The sequence below is a fragment of the Hyperolius riggenbachi genome, chromosome 3, assembly GCF_040937935.1.
Source record: "Hyperolius riggenbachi isolate aHypRig1 chromosome 3, aHypRig1.pri, whole genome shotgun sequence".
Taxonomy (NCBI): Eukaryota; Metazoa; Chordata; class Amphibia; order Anura; family Hyperoliidae; genus Hyperolius; species Hyperolius riggenbachi.
This window is the reverse complement of record NC_090648.1, coordinates 90,457,640-90,478,129: the sequence shown is the minus strand read 5'-3', so window position 1 is coordinate 90,478,129 and position 20,490 is coordinate 90,457,640. Positions and strand designations below refer to the sequence as shown.

Genomic DNA, 20,490 nt, shown 5'->3' with positions numbered 1-20,490 from the left:
CTCGATGATTTTAATAAGGGCCCAGTAGATTGCCTTGGATTGGCACAATTATACACATTTCTTCTTGCAATGGTACAAATATTAACCGCTACAGGACCGATGTTGGACCTCCCTCAAACTGCCTGTACCTCTCTTTATACAATATGGATATGTAAAGTATGCCTTTTTTACTGGAATTGAATTGAATTAAAAGTGAAGTTTTAATGGGGATGTGCAAGGCCTCTTTTTCTCTCTGCAAGTGAAATTGTCTCAAAACGGTTTGGCTACTTGCACTCCCTAAACAATTCACATTTCACACAGCTATCTTGTGCATGGTGCTTTTTCTGTATACAGGACCGATGTTGGTATTAAAATGTCCTGTTTGCTCCGCTAATGGCCATTTTAATAAGTCTCTCAGTGCTGCCGCTGTCATGCATACCCGCAGAGACTGACACATCTTTGAGTGGAACGGGAACATGTGTTCCCTGAGCCAATCAAAGTGCCTGTAAGGGAAAGATCATTGGCTTCAATGAGAACCAATGATCTGTGCTGTAATAACATTGCCTTTGTGCGTTGAACTCTTTTCAGACCACACAGAATAGTGTGTGTGTGTGGTCGTAAAAAAAAAAAAACACACATTTTACACTATATAAATTAATAAAATAAACCTCTCCCCTGCCCCCCATAGTTACCAAAATAAAACACTTAAAAAAATACATAAATAGTTATGTTAGGAACTCGTGGACTCAGGCTTTTTTTTTTTTTTTTTTTACTATGCATGTCATGAGAGTATATTACTGTTATTTTAGTAAATTATTGATTGGGTACTGAAAAACACAAAACAGAAAAAATACACCTTTATTTCAAAATAATATATTGTTGCCATACATTGTACTAGGGACATAATTTACACATTGTAATAATCTGGACAAATAGGCAAATAAAATGTGTGGCTTTTGTTTACTGTAACATTGTTTATTTTAAAACTATAGGGGTGAAATTGGAGTAATAGTGTATTTTTCACTTTTCCTCTTGTTTCCCCTTTAATATAAATAGAAAGTAAAATAATTACTGAAAAAAATATTACCCCCAAAAAGCCTAATTAATAGCAGAAAAAACAAGGTATAGATCATTTTGGGATGATAAGTAGTGATAAAGTTATTGGAGAATGAAAGGGAGAAGCGCTGACAGGGGAAAATTGCTCTGGTCTGTAAGGGTAAAAACACCTTAATGGCAGTGATCCTTAGAATAAGGAAGACTGAGAAATATAAGCAGTACCTAATTAATTAAAGGTAAGCCGTATTTCCTCTGATCACTGTAGCATTGTGTATTGTGCTATGCTATAATTTGTGTCTGATATTTACCCATAGATCCCTGAAATGGCAGAGCTGCAGTCCCGCCTGTCCTATGTGTCCTGTGTCCGCCAGCTGCAGATGGTAAAGCTCAGTGGATACTGCGAGTATCTGTGCCCCCCAGTGCAGCGATTCAACACTACGGATTTCCGACGATTCCAGGAAGTATTTGTAGGTTTCTCATGAGCAGTTTTAAGTTTTTAATGAGAAAAAAACCCAATCCTTTCAGATCACTTCTGTACATTGCAAGGGTTAATGGCTATCATGATTGCAGCTTGCTTAGCTGCTTCCATGCAGAGATGAGTGCGTCACAGTCTTCTGCCCAGAAATGAGTAATTAGCTGCACAAAGCAGGAGCCCTTATTACCTTGGTGGTCCTATAAATGCTATGCAAAAACTAGACTAGCTGAGGGCAGACATATTTCTCATAGAAAACCATAAGCCCGATCTGCATGTCAGATGCTCCGCTATTTGCTCTGAGGAGAAGCGCAGCAGAGGACTTCATGTGATCCAAGGCTGGAGCTATATATTTTTTTTCCCCAGGCTAGTTTTCATCTTCCATGTGCAGCAGCCCCTCGCCCATTCCTTGTGCAACTCTCTCTTCTATAGGTAACATCCATCTACAGTAATTCATCTCTTTCATACACAGCATCCTTGGACAGCAGCTCGCTTCTTCCATGTGCTGTCCCTCATTTGCATTCTCCCTTTTTCATTGGTACCCTACTTTTCCATATGAAGCCACCCCTTTTCCATGTTCTCCTAACCCCCCTGGGCAGCAGGTTAAAGCTCCTGGGCGTGAGTCTCACAACCAAACTAGCTACTCTAAAGGTTCCTAGATGTGAAACTCACGTCCACCACTAGTGCGCTCTCTTGTGCACTCTTTTAACCCCCTTAAGTCACCTATACTTGGCCTTAAAGGGGAACTTCAGCCTAAACAAACATACTGTCATCAAGTTACATTAGTTATGTTAATTAGAATAGATAGGTAATATAATCTCTTACCCGCCCTGTTTTAAAAGAACAGGCAAATGTTTGTGATTCATGGGGGCTGCCATCTTTGTCATGGGGGCAGCCATCTTTTTGGTTGAAAGGAGGTGACAAGGAGCAGGAGACACAGTTCCAACTGTCCTGTGTCCTTATTACCCCTCCCAGCTGCACACGCTAGGCTTCAAATGTCAAATTCAAAATGTAAAAAAAAAAATGCGCCAAAACAGCAGAACGAGAACAACAAAATCAGAAATCCCATCATGCTTTGCACAGCATCAGGGGAAAAAAGCCCGGGCAGTTTTCTTCTGTGCAGCTAAAAATGAGGCTTGTATAAGAGAAACAAAGTTCTGATACTGTGAAACTGTTAAAGAAACACCAAGCCTTTTCAGTGCTGCTGAGTCGATTTTTAGTCCGGAGGTTCACTTTAAAGAGGAACTTTAACTTAAACAAACATACTGTCATTAAGTTACATTAGTTATGTTAATTAAAATAGATAGGTAATATAATCTCTTACCCACCCTGTTTTAAAAGAACAGGCAAAGGTTTGTGATTTCATGAGGACAGACATATGTTTGGTTGAAAGGAGGTGACAGGAAGCATGAGACACAGTTCCAACTGTCCTGTGTCCTGATCACCCCTCCCAGTTGCTAGGCAACGTTAATAACAACATAGGAAATCCCATCATGCTTTGCACAGCATCAGGGGAAAAAAACCCGGGCAGTTTTCTTTGATGGGGCGGAGCTTAGCTAAAATGTAGTTAAAAATGAGACTTCTATAAGAAAAAAAAAGTTCTGATGCTGTGAAACTGTTAAACAAACACCAAGCCTTTTCAGTGCTGCTGAGTAGATTTTTAGTCTGGAGGTTAGCTTTAAGATTCATGGACAACTGTAATGGCTGCCGCCCATAGAGATCAAATGCGATCACTAGGCCAACAGCTCGTGGACCCCATGCTATATAGATGCATCAAAATGTGGCTGCCCAGCAATGCATCCATGCAGCAGCAGTGGGTCTATGCTGAAGGTCAGAGCTGCATGGGAGTGAGGTCGGGCGGAGGTAAGTCGGGAGAACAATGTAATTTCCTGTCGCCTGGCCGAAGTGATCAACCAAGTGAATCACTGACTGAGCAGTGGGGGGGGGGGGGGGGGGGGATCAGAGGCTGCCATACACACGCTGGATTCTTGGCAGGGGCAGTCGTTATCGGCCACCTTGGCCGAGGTTCATCTGGCGTGTGTATAGGTCTTAAGCAAAGCCACTGTTATTCCTTTTCCTCTATCTTTTACAAGTATAGTAGCGGTAAAACATTTTCTAGAACAAAAGGTGTTGTCCAGTTGTAAACCTCTGAGTTGTGTTCCATTATAATACAGTAACATGTGACTTATGTAACTTTTATGCAGCACGTGGGCTACGAGTATGGCAAGCTGATATTCACCGAGTGGCGCCGCGGTGATGTCATCGAGAAGATGCTGCAGGATAATGGTAACCCTGAAATTGATGAACGGAACCAAGGAGGAGTAAGTGTGACATCTCAGCGCTGGTGGAAGCAAAATCTTCTAACATTTACATATTTCAGAGTGAGCTTCACCACTGAATGAATATAACAGAGACTCTACAAGAAAGGCTCTCGTTGAGTTTTGAATTGCCAGATTGAAAAATGGTTTGGATTCCATATAAGTTGATGGGTCTGAATGTGTCTGTAGACTGGTGTAAACACCTAGCCCTTGCTCAGCCTTTTTGAATTTAGCGTTTGCTGCAAAAAATGTATTGTGGTACTTTCTGTACAGCAGATGCGTTACCTCCATAGACTACATGGAGAACGCATCCTGGGATTATTGCTGGTGGCACAGAAGTGCAGCCCGTTTACCGCAATGGATCAGATTGGAACCACTGCTGACTGACAAGCGTGAACAGCTCCTTTATATAAAATAGTAGCTATTCACTGTCAGTTAAAGGATATCCGAGGTGACATGTGGCATGATGAGATAGACATGGGTATGTACAGTGCCTAGCACACAAATAACTAGGCTGTGTTCCTTTTTTTCCTTTCTCTGCCTGAAAGAATTAAATATCAGGTATGTAAGTGGCTGACTCAGTCCTGATTCAGACAGGAAGTGACTACAGTGTGACCCTTACTGATAAGAAATTCCAACTATAAAACACTTTCCTAGCAGAAAATGGCTTCTGAGAGCAGGAAAGAGATATAAAGGGTCAGTAGGTCATAGGTTTTAGTTCTGGCATACTTCAATGAATGTGTCATTCAGCAAAAACAATTAAAAAGTTACATTTTAAAAAGTAGATTTAAACAAAAAATAACACTGTGGAATATCTTAAAGAGTCATTTTTAGGAGAAGAAAGATAGATACAATCGTTTATTTCATCAGTTTATTTTCGCCTCGGGTGTCCTTTAAGGGGCTGATTCACAAAGATTTTCTGTTGATCTATCTCACCTTACTTATTTACTCAAAATGTATCTACCACCAGTTTGCAGTGTAAAACCAGCCTCAATCTTTTGTCTTACCCATTTTACATCAACTTCCATGATAACTACGTCGTCCGAAACTGAGCGTTCCATATATAAGCAACTCTGTGTTGTTACGTCTCTTTACGTCACCGTTAGACTGGTTTACTTTCAAATAATGGGTGTCACTAATAATTTGATCACTCAGTGTAAGTAAGCTTTGTGAATCAACCCCGTACTCTGCGGCGGGGTCAGATGTACCAAGTGCCCAGCAGTAGTTAATGTGTTGATCAACTTGATTAAGTCAAATATTTTGTACAGAATCAAACTGAAGCCAGTATGTGCCTCGATAAGGCGACACCTGATGTCATCTGTGTACTGGGGAGGTTGGGGGCCAAAGTTTGTTCAGCTTTGCTTATATATATATTCACATTGTTTGAAGAAATGTGATGCTGTCATCTGCTCTCTTTATAAAGACTGGAGGGTTGTCTGACTTTACGGACCTGGCAGAAATCGTAGCTCGCATTGAACCAGCCTGCAGCAGACCTGGGTTTACAAGCTACAAGGCAGGTGAGTAGAAGTGGGCAGCAAATGTCTTATTTCCTACAAATAGATGACAACTTCTGCCCTGGAATTCCCCTGTTTTTTATACCTGAGGAATTCTAAAGTCATATTCAGGTGCTTCTGTTCTGTCCTGGTACACTACAGTCTGATGATCATAGTTAAATCATGTTAGACACACTTGTGGTACTGGAGAGGTGTCCTGAACGTTCACAGGACTGTGTCAAACGTCTTTTAAAGGATCACTGTCGCGAAAATCTTAAAATTTAAAATATATTGTTTCTCAACATTTTATTGATATGTACCCCTTTTAAAACCATGTACTCACCAAGTACCCCCTAGCATAGTAAACATTATCACAAGTACCCCTTGACAAATATATATTTAATCCTAGTACATGATAATTGGTTCTGAACAATTTCCAAGCATTTACTATTGCTTTTAAGTAGTGATGGTCAAGTAGATGCAAATAACTTTGAATTGATGCTAATGTATGCAAATGTTTTTGCAAATTTATGCAGCTTGAAAATGAACCAATCGAATTTTACCTCAGCAGGATTTGATTGGTTCATTTCCAAGCTGCATAAATTTTCTGAAAAATTTGCGTATATTTGCATTAACTCGAAGTTATATGCATCCACTTGACCATCACTACTTTTAATTAGCTAAAATACTAATTTGGTGTTGTTTAACATTTATCATTTTCTAAAACTCTAAATGTGTTATCTTTGGTTAAGTATATCAAGCCCGAGTACCCCTTGGAACCATCAAAAGTACCCTCTGGGGTACGCGTACCACACGTTGAGAACCTAGGTGTTAACACATATAAATAAGAAGTAGATTTCTTCCAGAGTAAAATGAACTATAAATTACTTTTCTCCTAAGTTGCTGTCACTTACAGTAGGTAGTAGAAATTTGACATTACCAACAGGTTTTGGGCTAGTCCATCTCTCCATAGGGGATTCTCAGCATGGCCTTTATTCTTTATAAAGACATTCCCTAAAAACAGATTTATATAAAGATGCTAGCCATCCTCCCTGCTCACCGTACAGTTTTTTGGCAGTTGGACTGCTATTCACGAAGTGCTTTTGAAAATAAAGGAAACCCTGAGAACCCACCATGAGGAGATGGGCTAGTCCAAAACTTGTTGGTTCTGTCAGATTTCTACTACCTACTGTAAGTGACAGCAGCATAGGAGAAAAGTAATTTACGGCTCATTATACTCTGGAAGGAACGTACTTCTTAGCTGTATATGTTTACATATATTTAACATTTTTGGATTTTCATGACAGTGTTCTTTTAAGTTGCTGTGACCTCTTTGTAATTCCAGAGGAATGTTCACTGAGCGAAGACAAGCCTGATGCTGTATTCAAGACTGACACCTGTGAGACAGTAAGTGAATAGTCTTGCAGAGATACAAGATTAATGAGCTTATTACATATTGTTGAAGGACACATCTGAGCAAATGAAAAATAAAAAAATTCCACTTACCTGGAGCTTCCTCCAGCCCCGCCAGACGTCCTGTGCCGTCGCCGCAGCTCCGCCCCCCTGCGGTGCAAGATGTCCACTGAGCTCCCAGAGTCGCGCTGACATAATCTGGACTGTTCTGTGCAGATGCAGTAGTTCTGCGCCTGGACAGTACAGTCCGGATGACGTCAGGGCAACTCAGTGAGCTGCATTTTGAAGCGCAAACAGATGCCGACCTGGCGAGGTCGGCTTCTGCACAGCAGGGGATAGGGAGCAACCGGAGCTGCGGCGAGGGCACAGGACAGCTGCAAGGGGCTGGAGGAAGCCCAAGGGAAGTGTATTTTTTATTTTTCAGGTGCTCGGACCTTCCGTTTAATGTCAGTGGTGTGCATTGCCTTTGATCAACCAAGCTTTCATTGCTCTAGAGTTTGTCTGAATCTGATTGCTTTTATCTACTACACACTACTACACACTACTGCAGTTAATGACAAGGCCATTAACTGCAATTTTTCCATATACTTTTTGGTACTTTTTCAGTTTCAGAATGATGAAAGTTATTTTAAACGGAAGATCCTATACCACCTGGATAACAACTTAAAATTAATTTCCCTTATTCTAGAACTTACAGACGTAGCATGAGCTAGAATGCAGATCTTCCTTTTCTGACTACTATCCAAAGAGATGCCAATGTCCTCTTCCCATCTATCCAAATAACCAGGAAAATTCCCATTTCCCATCCGATTCATCTCTCTATACAGGAACGATACTAGATGTACCGGAGGTGCCTCCAAAACAAATAACTTTTCAAACTCAGTTAATTCAGCCCTACAATAAGAGATTCTCTCCTTCTCCGCCAAAAAATGCTTCAACTGTGCATGTCTCTAAAAATCCAATGGGAACTACCCAAATTCCTCCCGCAACTCATTTAAAGATTTAATTTCCCCATTCTTCAAAATATCCCTCAAAACCACCCCTCCTCCATACCCCCATAATCCAAGAAAACCTTTCTCCTTACCTGGTGGAAAAAAAGAGAAACCCTCCAATGGTGACAAAAGAGAAATCCCCCCCAGACCGACCCCATCTTTTATTAATTCCATCCCAAACCTTAATTATATTTTTAATCCAAAAGGGAGTTAATTTTGGCAGCTCTCTAGACAACCCCGGAAGCCAAAAAACCTTTGCCAAATCCAACCCAGTCAATTTTTTTTCAATATTAACTCAACTTTTCACACCTTCCCCATACGTCCAATAAAAAAGTCTGACCAGAACACATGCATTATAATACATTTTCAGATCAGGAAACCCTAAACCCCCTCTTTCTTTAAGACAGACCAAAATTCCATATGCTAATCTCGAAAACTTCTCCTGCCATACAAATCATATAAATATTTATTTCAAGGACCTGAAAAAAACTGCAGGTACACAGATCGGAATCATAGACATACAGAAAACCAACCTAGGTAATACATTTATCTTAATAATGTCTATACACCCAAACCATGAAAACCTCTTCCCACCCCTCCAGATCTTTTTTAATTGAATTGAGTAATGGGACCAGGGGCGCCCGAAGGCAAAGGCAGCCCAAACCTCTGCCTGGAGCGCCGTTCACTGTCAGGGCGCGGTGGCTGCTGGATCTTGTAGTGCGCCGGCCTGACACACTAAAATCATGTCGGCATCCATTAGTTCTACAACGCTGTAGCTGTGCCTTCTCCCTCCCACCAATAGATACAGAGCAAATTTGATCTGCCCCTCCTACCCCTTCCCTCTGGGCCAATAAAAAACTATGCAATGTTGCTCCGCCCCCCACCACACGGAAGTTCGGGGTAGCAGGTTCTACTGAACTAGCGAGGCTATGACCTGAACTGCTTTGGCAGTCCGACTGCCTGCTTATTGAAATGGCAAGGATAGAGAGAGCTAGGGAGATAATTAGCAGTGCAGCTCTGGCCAACTCGCCCTGCCTGAGTCACAAGTCAGAGTGTGGGGAAAGTGTGAGTTCGGGGGTCCAGCGCTCATAGACTGAAAAGTGCTGCCTGAAGTTACCATGCATCAGATTAGCCGTCCAGTCTGCCCTGGAGAGGAGGAATCAGGTGCAGGATCTGGTAAGATACAGGCTGCAGGAAAGGCAATGGGGAGACATAAGCAACAGAAGCTGCTGTATGTAGCAGAGTGACACACGTGCACTACTGAAGTGCTCCTGCTGTTCCCAGCTCCAGTCTGAGGCTCCTCTCGTCTCTGATGTCCCCCCCACCCCTGTCGCCACCTACACATTCCAGCTCTTCCTCTCACAGACAGCAGCACATAAACTACGTGCTGGCTCTGCTGATGACACAGCTCTGCCTCCTCCCTCCCTAGCTATCCAGCCTGCATGGGACGTTTGGGCACATTAGTATGTATCTCACTTTGCACCCTGCTGTACTACTGAGGTATTGGGGAGTATTGGGCAGAGCATGCAAAGCTATGGCTTTTTATATGTATTTTATTTATGTTAATGTGAATTGTTAACTGGTGGGGCTAAACCCTAATCCCTCTGACCCCCTCCCCCAGCAGTGGTTGTCATGTTTCCCCCCCCAGTTTACCTCTCTCTCCCTGATCCACAAGTTAAAATATTGAAGTACCCTTAACTGAGAAACCTGACAAATGAATGAAGCCCATGGTGGGCTAGATAACCGCCTCCTGAGTGTGCTGGCACTGCTTACTGTTGTCGGGGTACCCTGCCCCTCCCCAGTGTCACTGCATGACAGAACTGTGCAGGTGCAGTTATGCACTGTGCGAACACAGCGAAAGCAAGCGCTTGTTCATGGGTGCTTTCTGCACAGATGCTGTTTGAAACTCATGCCTGCGCAGTTCATAATCGCTGTGTGCCGCTCTGAGGAACTTCCCAGCTGTCTGCCCCTGTTCATGGCTCTGACTGAAAATAACTGAATGGAAGCTGGGCGAGTGGCATGTCCCATCCACTCCACACTCCCTGATAGTCAGCACTCCAGCACGGCTGTGTACTGCAGCTGCAACTGGGAGCGTTCTGGCAATGCATACTTCAATAGCATCACTAAACGCTTCCGGCAGCGACTATTGTGCACAGGCAGGTGGGAAAGCTCACATACAGGTGGAGTGGAGTAGACCGGGCATTCTACACTCACTCACCTTCAGTCAGAGCCATGAATGGTGGAGGGGGAGTAAAACCATGCCAGTGACGTGAGCCCTTCCAAACCGAGGGACCTTTTAGTATTTGCACTCCAGGACACACATTGGCAAAGAAAGGGCTACTGAGCACTTTGGTAAAGTTCAAGTGGTGTCCTTAACTCCTTTTTTGCCAATGTATATACTGTCAGTTATCATGATGTGCAGGATATCCTCTTTGGATCTGTGGGGGATAAGTTGTCTGCATATTATCTATGGGACGGGGCATAATATATGCATTTGATCTGTGGGGACTGCCTGCAACTAGTACAGAATGTTGCTGCCATATTACTAACAAACCAGCCTCGCCACAGTTTCATCACTCACTGCACTGGCTACCTGTAAAATAGAGAATACACCATTTAAACATTTACATCCCTACACAATTTGGGCCTGGATGCATGAAGGACTTGTTGAAACTGCTCCACACCTCTCCTCAGATGAGCAGATTCCATAAACTTGGTAATTCCCATAGTGCACCTCAAAACCTTTGGAGCAAGAGCTTTCTGTCATGCTGCCCCTACCCTCTGGAACTCCCTACCACACTCAGTAAAGACAGCCCCATCCCTGGGGCAATTCAAATCCAGACTTAAAAGCCATGTGTTTCCCCTGGCATTTGCAGACTTATAGAATGCTTCATCTGTACCACAATTTAGCAATCATCCAATTACTGGTCTGAGCTATGCTTATGCGCTTTCAGTCCTAAGAGAGAAAAGCACTTTACAAATGCTCTTTTTTGTTGTTGTTGTAGTTATCTGCATTTGAACTGTGAGGGACATGTTATCTGCAGTGTGTGTGTGTGTGTGTGGTGTGTGGTGTGTGTGTGTATATATATATGTGTGTGTGTGTGTGTGTGTGTATATATATATATGTGTGTGTGTGTGTGTGTGTGTATATATATATGTGTGTGTGTGTGTGTGTGTGTGTGTGTGTGTGCATGTATGGGGGGGGTCGCCGTAGATTGTAGATTGTCACCCAATGGGGGGGCGCCACGCCACAGGTTTTCTTGCCTAGAGTGACAAAAAGGCTAGAAGCGCCCCTGAATGGGACATAATTAAGACCATACAATTTTGTCACATCACTAGGTAACATTATTACCAAATATCTAATTGCATCTTTTCTAAAAGGGAACGAAAAATTACTCTTTACTAAATTCAAAACCACTGGGGCCAATGACACATTAAATGCCTCAGATTTAGATACATTAATCTTAAAATTTGAAAAAAATCCCATACCTCTCAATTTCCTTAATCAGGTTAAGCAGTGACACCAGTGGCTCCGAAATATAAAATAAAATACCCGCAAAAGCCGACATTTTATGCATTTTTTTCTCCAACTACTACTCCATGGATATCCACAGATTTCCTAACCATACACAAAAAAAACTCTAACGTCAAAATAAAAATAATGGGAGACATAGGGCAACCCTGTCTCGTCCCATTAGACAGGGAGAAGGCCTCCGACAGGGCACCATTCGCTCTCACCCCCGCTGTTGGATTAGAGTATAATGCATCAACCCAACTCAACATATTATCTCCAAATCCCACATATCTTAAAGTTGACATAATAAAATCCCAATTTACCCTGTCGAATGCCTTCTCAGCGTCCGTCGACAGAGCCATCATCGGGATCCCCCTCACTAGTGACCACTCAAATAATGCCATTGCGCTTGCCACATTATCCTTCCCTTCCCTCCCAGGCACAAACCCCACCTGATCCCTTTTAATAACTGAACTTAACCATGGTTTAATTATCTCCACTAATATTTTTGCAAAAACGTTTATGTCCAGATTCAACAATGAAATGGGCCTGTAACTTTGACATAAGGCCGTATCTTTTCCATTCTTATGGATAACAGTTATATGTGCCTCCATCACTTCCTTGGGTAGCACTTTACCCTCTTTAAGAGAATTGAAAAATCTGCACATAGGAGGAACCAGCACATCCCCAAGCGTAGAGAAATATTGCTTAGAAAAACCATCTGGGCCAGGGGACTTACCCAACTTCATGGCTTTAATCATTGCTAACATTAACAAGTTATTTCCCTTTCCATTATGTCCCTATTTTCCTGTGTTATTTTAACCATACCAGATTCTTCTAAATATTTCCACATCCTTTTATCAAGATTTCCTGAATCATCTCTAGGAAGATTATACAACGAAGAATAATACTCTCTAAAAATATTCGCGATTCTATGTGCCTGCAGTTCAAAACCAACTCCAGCATCCTTTATCTTAGGTATATACAAACTCTTCCTCTGTCCTTTTAAAGCCATAGCCAGCTACTTTCCACTTTTATATGCATATTCAAACCATTTAACATAAAAAATTATATTCCTTTCCCTTAATCTGCTTTCCAATAACTCTGATAATTTTTTCCTTGCCCCATTTCATTTTCCCAGAGCTTCCTGATCCAAAGAGCCTTTATGTTCCAATTCCAACACTCTAATTTCTGATAATAAAGCCACAATTTCCTCATTATACTCTCTCTTTTTTTTGGCTACCAGAAAAATAAAAATCCCTCTTATCACAGCCTTATGAACTTGCCATATTATGCCCCTGTCCATGCCCTCCACTTCATTTATATCAAAATATTCAACCAATGTATTTTTAATCTTATCTCTAATTTCAACATCATCTAGAAGATTGCAATTGAGTCTCCAATGCCAGCTACGTCTATTCCTCACCATTAGGTCCAAATCAAACCAAACTCGTGCGTGATCCGAGATGGTAATATTTCCTATACAGGCCCCTTTAATTCTATCCAAAAAATATTGGTCCAAAAATAATACATCTATCCTAGTATACACTTTATGAACCCCGGAAAAAAAAATCCTTCACAGAAGGAAAAAATGCTCTCCACACATCTATTAGATGCAAACTTTCTAAGGACCTTTTTATTGATTTGTTGGCAACCGCTGAAAAAGCCCTCGTACCCGACGATACATCCATCTTAGGATCAGAGACCCAATTGCAGTCCCCACCAAAAACCAAACACCCCTCCCTAAAACTCCCCAATTGTTAAAAAAAAGATCTAAAAAAGGTAGCCTGTGCTCCATTAGGTGCATAAATATTCACAAATGTATACATTTGACCCATTAAATATCTTTAGAAAAATATACCTACCCTGCTCATCACACTTCTTATCTAAAAAACAAAAACAAAAGGACAGCTCTTTCCCACTGCAATCGCAACTCCCTTTGCTTTTTTAATAGGGGAATTAGAAAAATATCATTTGTCGACCATAGACAGGGGCACCCTTGGCATCTTATCTCCCCAAAAATGTCTCCTGTAAATCTCCTGTAAAAAAAAAAAAAAGTATCTGAGGCTTAATTCTATACAACTCCATCCATTCTTAACCACTTTACCCCCGGCGGTACGAATTTCTCCGTCCCTTTTTTCATTTTTTAACCCCCAGGGACGGAGAAATCCGTACCTTCCGCGCTACCGCCGCTGTCCGCGCTCCCGCCGCTCGTGCACGCCACCACCCGCTCGCCCCGAGATCAATGAACGGGAAAATCCATTTCCGTTCGTTGATCTAAGCCCCCGCAATGATCCGCTGCTTCTATTAGAAACAGCGCGATCATTGTGATTCTCCCAGCCTCCTTCTGCTTCCTGTAAGCGTGCTTCCGGACGCTTACAGGTCGCATGTAAATAGACTCACTGTGGCCATCTTGTGGCCAAATAGTAAACTACACCCTAAAGTATTTTACACATACAAATACATTGTATTACACAATAAATTAACTCATTACCTCCCACACTCCCCAATTTTTTTTTTTGTTATTTAAAAAAAAAAAAAAAAATACAATAAAAAAATATACACAATAGTTACCTTAGGGACTGCACTTTTTAAATATTTATGTCAAGAGGGTATAACACTGTTACTTTATAAACTACGGGCTTGTAATTAGGGATGGACGCAAAACTAAAAAAAATGCACCTTTATTTCCAAATAAAATATTGCCGCCAAACATTGTGATAGGGACATAATTTAAACGGTTTTATAACCAGGACAAATAGGCAAATACATTTGGGTTTTAATTACAGTAGCATGCATTATTTAAAAACTATAATGGCCGAAAACTGAAAAATAATATTTTTTCCCACATTTTTTCCTATTTTCCCATTAAAACACATTAAGAATAAAATAATTCTTGGCATAATGTCCCACCTAAAGAAAGCCTAATTGGTGGCGAAAAAAACAAGATATAGTTCATTTCATTACGATAAGTAATAATAAAGTTATAGACGAATGAATGGATGGAGCGCTGAAAGGTGAAAATTGCTCTGGTGTTCAAGGGGTAAAACCCCTCAGTGGTGAAGTGGTTAAACTATCACCTTATTGAGACATCTACCCCACCCTCCACTATCTGCCTCAAGGAAATCAGAAGGAGAAAAAACTAAACAAAAAAATAAACCAAAATTGCACCAACAAAATATAAAATAAACAAAAAAAAACCCCCAATTATCCCCTCCAGATACCCCCTCAGAGAATCCCATTCTCCCAGTCTCCCAACCCATAGCGACACTCCCAAAAGAGATCCGGGAAGACTCAGCAACCACCCTCCCATCACCTCCCCCTCACCAGTTTCATCTTCAAGCACAATCATATTAATCAACTAATATTCATTTATATACCATCATTATTGCAGAAAAAGGAAAGCTTATTTTTTCTACTGCCACTTATCCTGTTGTGAGAAAGAAACATTAAGATCAGAACATCTCCAATCTTCAAAGACCACCAGAGGAATCTTTAAAGTCTCGCTAAACTTTTTAAAATCATCTTTTGACCTCAAAATCGCAGACTTCCCGTTCAAATCTTCACTCAAACTAAACGGGAAACCCCACTTATATTTAGCTCCTGCTTTCTTTAACTCTTCCAATAAAGGTTTCACTGTCCTTCTAATCGATAAAGTTCTCCACGAGAGATCCGGGTACAGATCAATTACACTCTCATCCAATTTGATTGAACCGATTTCTCTGGCTTTAAACATAATCTCTTCCCTATCAGCAAAGCGCAAGAGCCTACATATCACATTTCTTGGTTTCTTATGATCAGTTTTCTTAGGCCCCAGAGATCGATGCACCCTTTCAATCTCAATTGGCCTATTATTTTTCAAAAGAGTATTAAAGATCTTTAGAACAGTCCCCTTTAAATCTGTTGCAGCAACATTTTCAGAAAGCCCTTTTATTCTAATATTTTGCCTAGGATTTTGATTTTCATAATCATCTAATTGGGATACCAGTTCATCAAATTTCTTATTATGCAAATTAACTTTAGACGATAAATCGGATACAGTCTGTTCCACCTTCTCCACCTTATCCTCTGCTGCTCCCACTCTATGACCAATATTTATAACTTCATTTTTAATATCAATCATTTCCTTATGAAACGACTTTTCCAAGCCCTCCATGTCAGACAAAGTTGGCAAAGATCTCACCCGTTCCTGCCAGTCCTCTTCCACCTCTTCCTCCATCTCAGCTCCTACTAAAGTTTTCCTTTTTTTTGCAGGGCCTTTAACCGATACACATTCGTTCCCCGAATAACCAGCAGCATCAGGGTTCTCAGCAGAGGTCTCCCCCATTTCCTCACCACCTTCTTTAGCTCTCACCTCCATGGACCCCGCGAATATCCGCCGTCTGCCACTTTTCCCTTTATTCTTTTCACAAGTCATTTCCAGGAATATCTTCTGGCCAATCGCACCAGCACCCTCCTGGACAATTCCCCGATCACCTCTCCTCCATCTCCTTCCACCAGTGATGCAGGCACCCACAAGCTCTCTGGCCAATTGCACCAGTATACTTCAGAACCCAGCACCCCACAGTGACCTCTCTCTCTCCTCCATTCTCAAGAGTCGGCAATCCCCTTTCCGTGACCCGTGCTCACAAAACACTTCTCTACAAGCTTTCCGGCTCGTAGATCAAAGGAACAGCTGCCACATAACACGTGGCAGCTCCGCTTCAACTTCCTGGTGAGAGGTCGTGTCAGAGCGTGCTTCTCAGCACATCAGCACGCCCCCTCTGCCCCGCTCATCTCTCCCATTTTACACTAGCTATTACAGGCTTTTTATAATTTTTTATTTATATAGCGACAACATCTTCTGTAGCGCTGTATATAGTGCAAAACAAATATTGGGGAACATATATACAGGAGAAGTTCAAGACACTGTACAATCGGGGCATCCAGCAATACAAGTACAAATACATACATAGGTGATGTGTGGTTTTGTCAGGATTCTAACGTTTTTATTTATGCAGGAAAAGCTGTCATATGTGTATGGTTTAAGTTTTAATGTTCTATGCAAAATTTCAATGTGAACTGTAAAGTTATAGTACTTCTTTAATATATTGCTATGTGACATCTCAGCATATTCCAGGCTGTAAAGCTTAGAAGATTATTTTAACTTGCAGACTGGAAGGTTGTTGATGTGCTCTAGTCTCAGCTAGCTGATAACACATGATATTTTGGGAACAAGCTTTATACAATATGAACAATAGAAGGTGTTTTCCCAATTAGTTAGATGATTCAATGATGCCACCTGGCGGTTTCATAGTCTTATATAAGGAACTCCAAGAGAAGAGACCCAGCACCGTCTTCAAGTGAATTATAAGCTCTTTTATTCATTTAAAGCATCAAAAAGACAAAAAGGGCAAGTCTGTGCGACGTTTCGAGAGGAGACTCCTCTCTTTCTCAAGCTGACAAGCAAGGGCTTGTCAGCTTGAGAAAGAGAGGAGTCTCCTCTCGAAACGTCGCACAGACTTGCCCTTTTTGTCTTTTTGATGCTTTAAATAAATAAAAGAGCTTATAATTCACTTGAAGACGGTGCTGGGTCTCTTCTCTTGGAGTTCCTGCTTGCTGTTCCTGGAGACAGAGGGACAACGACCAATAGCACGTCGCATCTAGATGGTTGGGTGCTGCCTGTAACTACTTGTCCACTATAGTCTTATATAATTAATATTATTTGTTATGAAATGCTGACCTCTGCCGGTGGACATTATTATATTTATTTCTTCATCAGAAAGACAAATATATAAAACATAATTTTATATTATTAAGATTTAATTTGCAATTATTTCTTATATGAGTAATTGTTTTAAGAAGAATTATATAATAAGCTTTATATTTAAATAAGTATATTAGAAGCCCTGTATGCTTCAATACGCCTTAAATTGCTGAAGGCTCTTACAGGTCTGTGTACAGTGTCAACCTGACCAATCTTATGTCTGGGAAAGTACCAAGACATTCCAACATAATTAGCAGAGAACACTTTATCAGAAATGCGTCATGAATGACATTGTTTAGTCTCAATGTCTGGGGCAAACCAGCAAACAAGATGGCTGGTGACATCCATTTTTAATTAACTGCGTCAGAAATGACCCTATATCAAATGTCAAGCACTCCAAATGACGTTAATTCCCACAAGATAAGGTAATTAAGGAATTTATAAACAATAATATTATGATTAAGATATTCAAAACAAAAAAGTGTTATGGGTATTTTAAATGTCAAAGATAGCGAGTTGACGCAATAAGTTTTAGCCAATTAGAACTTGGGATTCAGGGAAATTCCAGATTAGGCAGCCATATTGCATCCTGCCCCTATAAAGGTAGGAGCTGTAAGCTCATAGTTTGCAGAAGCCCAACAATCTCCTGAGAAGACACATGAGGCAGAAGCTACCTTCCCACAAGTGGTTCTAGATGCTGAAGAATGACAGAGAAGGGGTAATATGCTTAATATTCTGGTGATTTACTTTATTAATTTTTCAGCATTAAGTTTTGTTAAGATGTTAGCAAGAAGTTTTTTTTAGAAGCTATTTTTATGCTATTTCTTTAACCACTTGAGGACCCACCCTTTACCCCCCCTTAAGGACCAGCGCTGGTTTGATTGATCTGTGCTGGGTGGGCTCTGCAGCCCCCAGCACAGATCAGGGTGCAGGCAGGGAGATCAGATTGCCCCCCTTTTTTCCCCCCTATGGGGATGATGTGCTGGGGGGGTCTGATCTCTCCTGCCTGCTGTGGGTGGCGGGGGGGGGGCACCTCAAAGCCCCCCTCCGCGGCGAAATTCCCCCCTCCCTCTCCTACCTGCTCCCCCCCTGAGATCCGGGCTGCACAGGACGCTATCCGTCCTGTGCAGCCAGTGACAGGACGTCCCCTGTCACATGGCGGCGATCCCCGGCCGCTGATTGGCCGGGGATCGCCGATCTGCCTTACGGCGCTGCTGCGCAGCAGCGCCGTACAAATGTAAACAAAGCGGATTATTTCCGCTTGTGTTTACATCTAGCCTGCGAGCCGCCATCGGCGGCCCGCAGGCTATTCACGGAGCCCCCCGCCGTGATTTGACAGGAAGCAGCCGCTCGTACGAGCGGCTGCTTCCTGATTAATTAGGCTGCAGCTGGCGACGCAGTACTGCGTCGCTGGTCCTGCAGCTGCCACTTTGCCGACGCACGTTATGAGTGTGCGGTCGGCAAGTGGTTAAGAAGATTACTACAAGTTTTACACAGCTACTAGATACACAGCTATTGATACAGATGAGACTATTTTTGATCCTATTCTATATAACACAACCATTATATTACTTTTTGAATGTACTTAGAAGATTGATGATCGCTTGGCTATAAAGCCTTGATGAGATGGAATACTGTAGGAAGGAAACACTACTTGGAACTGTTCATATTTTGTATATATGCTGTATGATAAGCAAATACAATTTTTTATATAAAATCATACACTGAGTGCTCTGATTCATTTCAAGGTATACCGTCAATCTATAATTACTGTTATAGAGGGTTCAGACCCCGCTATGCCAGATTTATATGATAGCAACACTTTAAGGGATGGTCCTTTACTGAGTTAGCAATCATGAAAAAGGCAAAAACCGCTCAGGTTTTTGACAGTTTGAGACATCACTAAAATTGGTACATGCCCATATGATAAATTACAACAAAATAAGAAACAATGGTGTTGATTCATCAATACGTGTCAATATTAGCGTGCACACACCACGCACAGCAATATTTCCTGTAGTAACATGCAGAAGTACCGTGAGATTCGCTAGTAGTCCTGCAACCATTACTATGGTATTGTAACGGGCAACCGTTACTATGGTAATGTTTGTGTTACGGTAGTAGTGGTTGCGCTACTAGAGTACAGCGGGTGATGCTACTGGAGTATCTCAAGGTATTTCCGTCCTTAACTACAGGTAATATTGCCATGCGCTGTGCAGTAATATTACCGCATCTTGATGAATCAACCCCAATAGGAGGAGAGCTCTGCTCTTGCAAGCTTACAATCTAGAGGATAGTGGGGTGGAAACAATAAGGAAGAGGAGACACAGAGGTTAACAGATGAAGCCGTGAGCCTCCACTGCTACAGCAAATTATAGGCTGGTCTCAAAAGGAGTCTTTTGAGGGTACGATTGAAAGTTTCCAAGCTCGGAGCATGACGGACAGGCTGTGGGAGAGAGTTCCAAAGGAGAGGAGATGCTTGTGAGGAAGGAGTGAGAGGACAAAACAAACACAGAACATTTATATCAAAAGGGTCTCCTGGGAGGAGCGAATGTTCCGTGAGGGATGGTATCTGAAGATTAATGAGGACATTATGGAGGTGACATTTTATGTAGAGCTTTGTATGATAGTGTGGGGTAATTGGTAAGCAATCAAGGGATTGGCAGAGAGGGGCTGCCTCAGGGGAGCGAGAGGAGAGGTGGATAAGATGGGCAGTAGAGTTTAATAGAGACTGGAGAGGTGCCAGTCTGCTTTTTGGTAGACCACAGAATAGGGTCTAGAGCAGGGGTCTGCAACCTTTAAGACATAAAGAGCCACTTGGACCCGTTTTCGAAAAGAGAAAAAAACTGGGAGCCGCAAAACCATTATAAAACAAATCTAACACTGCATATATTGTTTCTTACCCTAATGCTATATACAGGATCAGATATGACCCCAATATGCACAAATCGTTAGCCGATATGACCCAAATATGCACAAGTCGTTAGCAGATATGACCCCAATATGCACAAATCGTTAGCAGATATGACCCCAATATGCACAAATCGTTAGCAGATATGACCCCAATATGCACAAATTGTTAGCAGATATGACCCCAATATGCACAAATCGTTAGCAGATATGACCCCAATATGCACAAATTGTTAGCAGATATGACCCCAATATGCACAAATCGTTAGCAGATATGACCCCAATATGCACAAATTGTTAGCAGATATGACCCCAATATGCACAAATCGTTAGCAGATATGACCCCAATATGCACAAATTGTTAGCAGATATGACACCAATATGCACAAATCGTTAGCAGATCTGACCCCAATATGCACAATCCTTCAGCAGATCTGACCCCAATATGCACAATCCTTCAGCAGATATGAAAAGAAAAACTCATTTACTCACCTAGTCAGAAGACCTTCTGTCATGATCTCCTCCTGTCCCGACCTCCGGTCCCGACCTCCTTGAGGCGCGCAACTCCCACGATCCTCTTCCTTCCCGACGTCACGT

General features: G+C 41.8%; 1 protein-coding gene across 5 annotated transcripts in view; it reads left to right on the top strand.

The window, feature by feature from the left end:
* The window catches only part of LOC137562822 (patatin-like phospholipase domain-containing protein 6), a 119,779-nt gene that overhangs the window by 96,871 nt on the left and 2,418 nt on the right, over window positions 1–20,490 (top strand). For all 5 annotated transcript variants that reach the window (XM_068274551.1, XM_068274552.1, XM_068274554.1 and 2 more), the window contains 4 exons: window positions 1,350–1,502; window positions 3,712–3,828; window positions 5,249–5,342; window positions 6,664–6,725. In XM_068274551.1, the coding sequence (XP_068130652.1) occupies window positions 1,350–1,502; window positions 3,712–3,828; window positions 5,249–5,342; window positions 6,664–6,725 (426 nt within the window). The remainder of the gene's footprint in view (window positions 1–1,349; window positions 1,503–3,711; window positions 3,829–5,248; window positions 5,343–6,663; window positions 6,726–20,490) is intronic.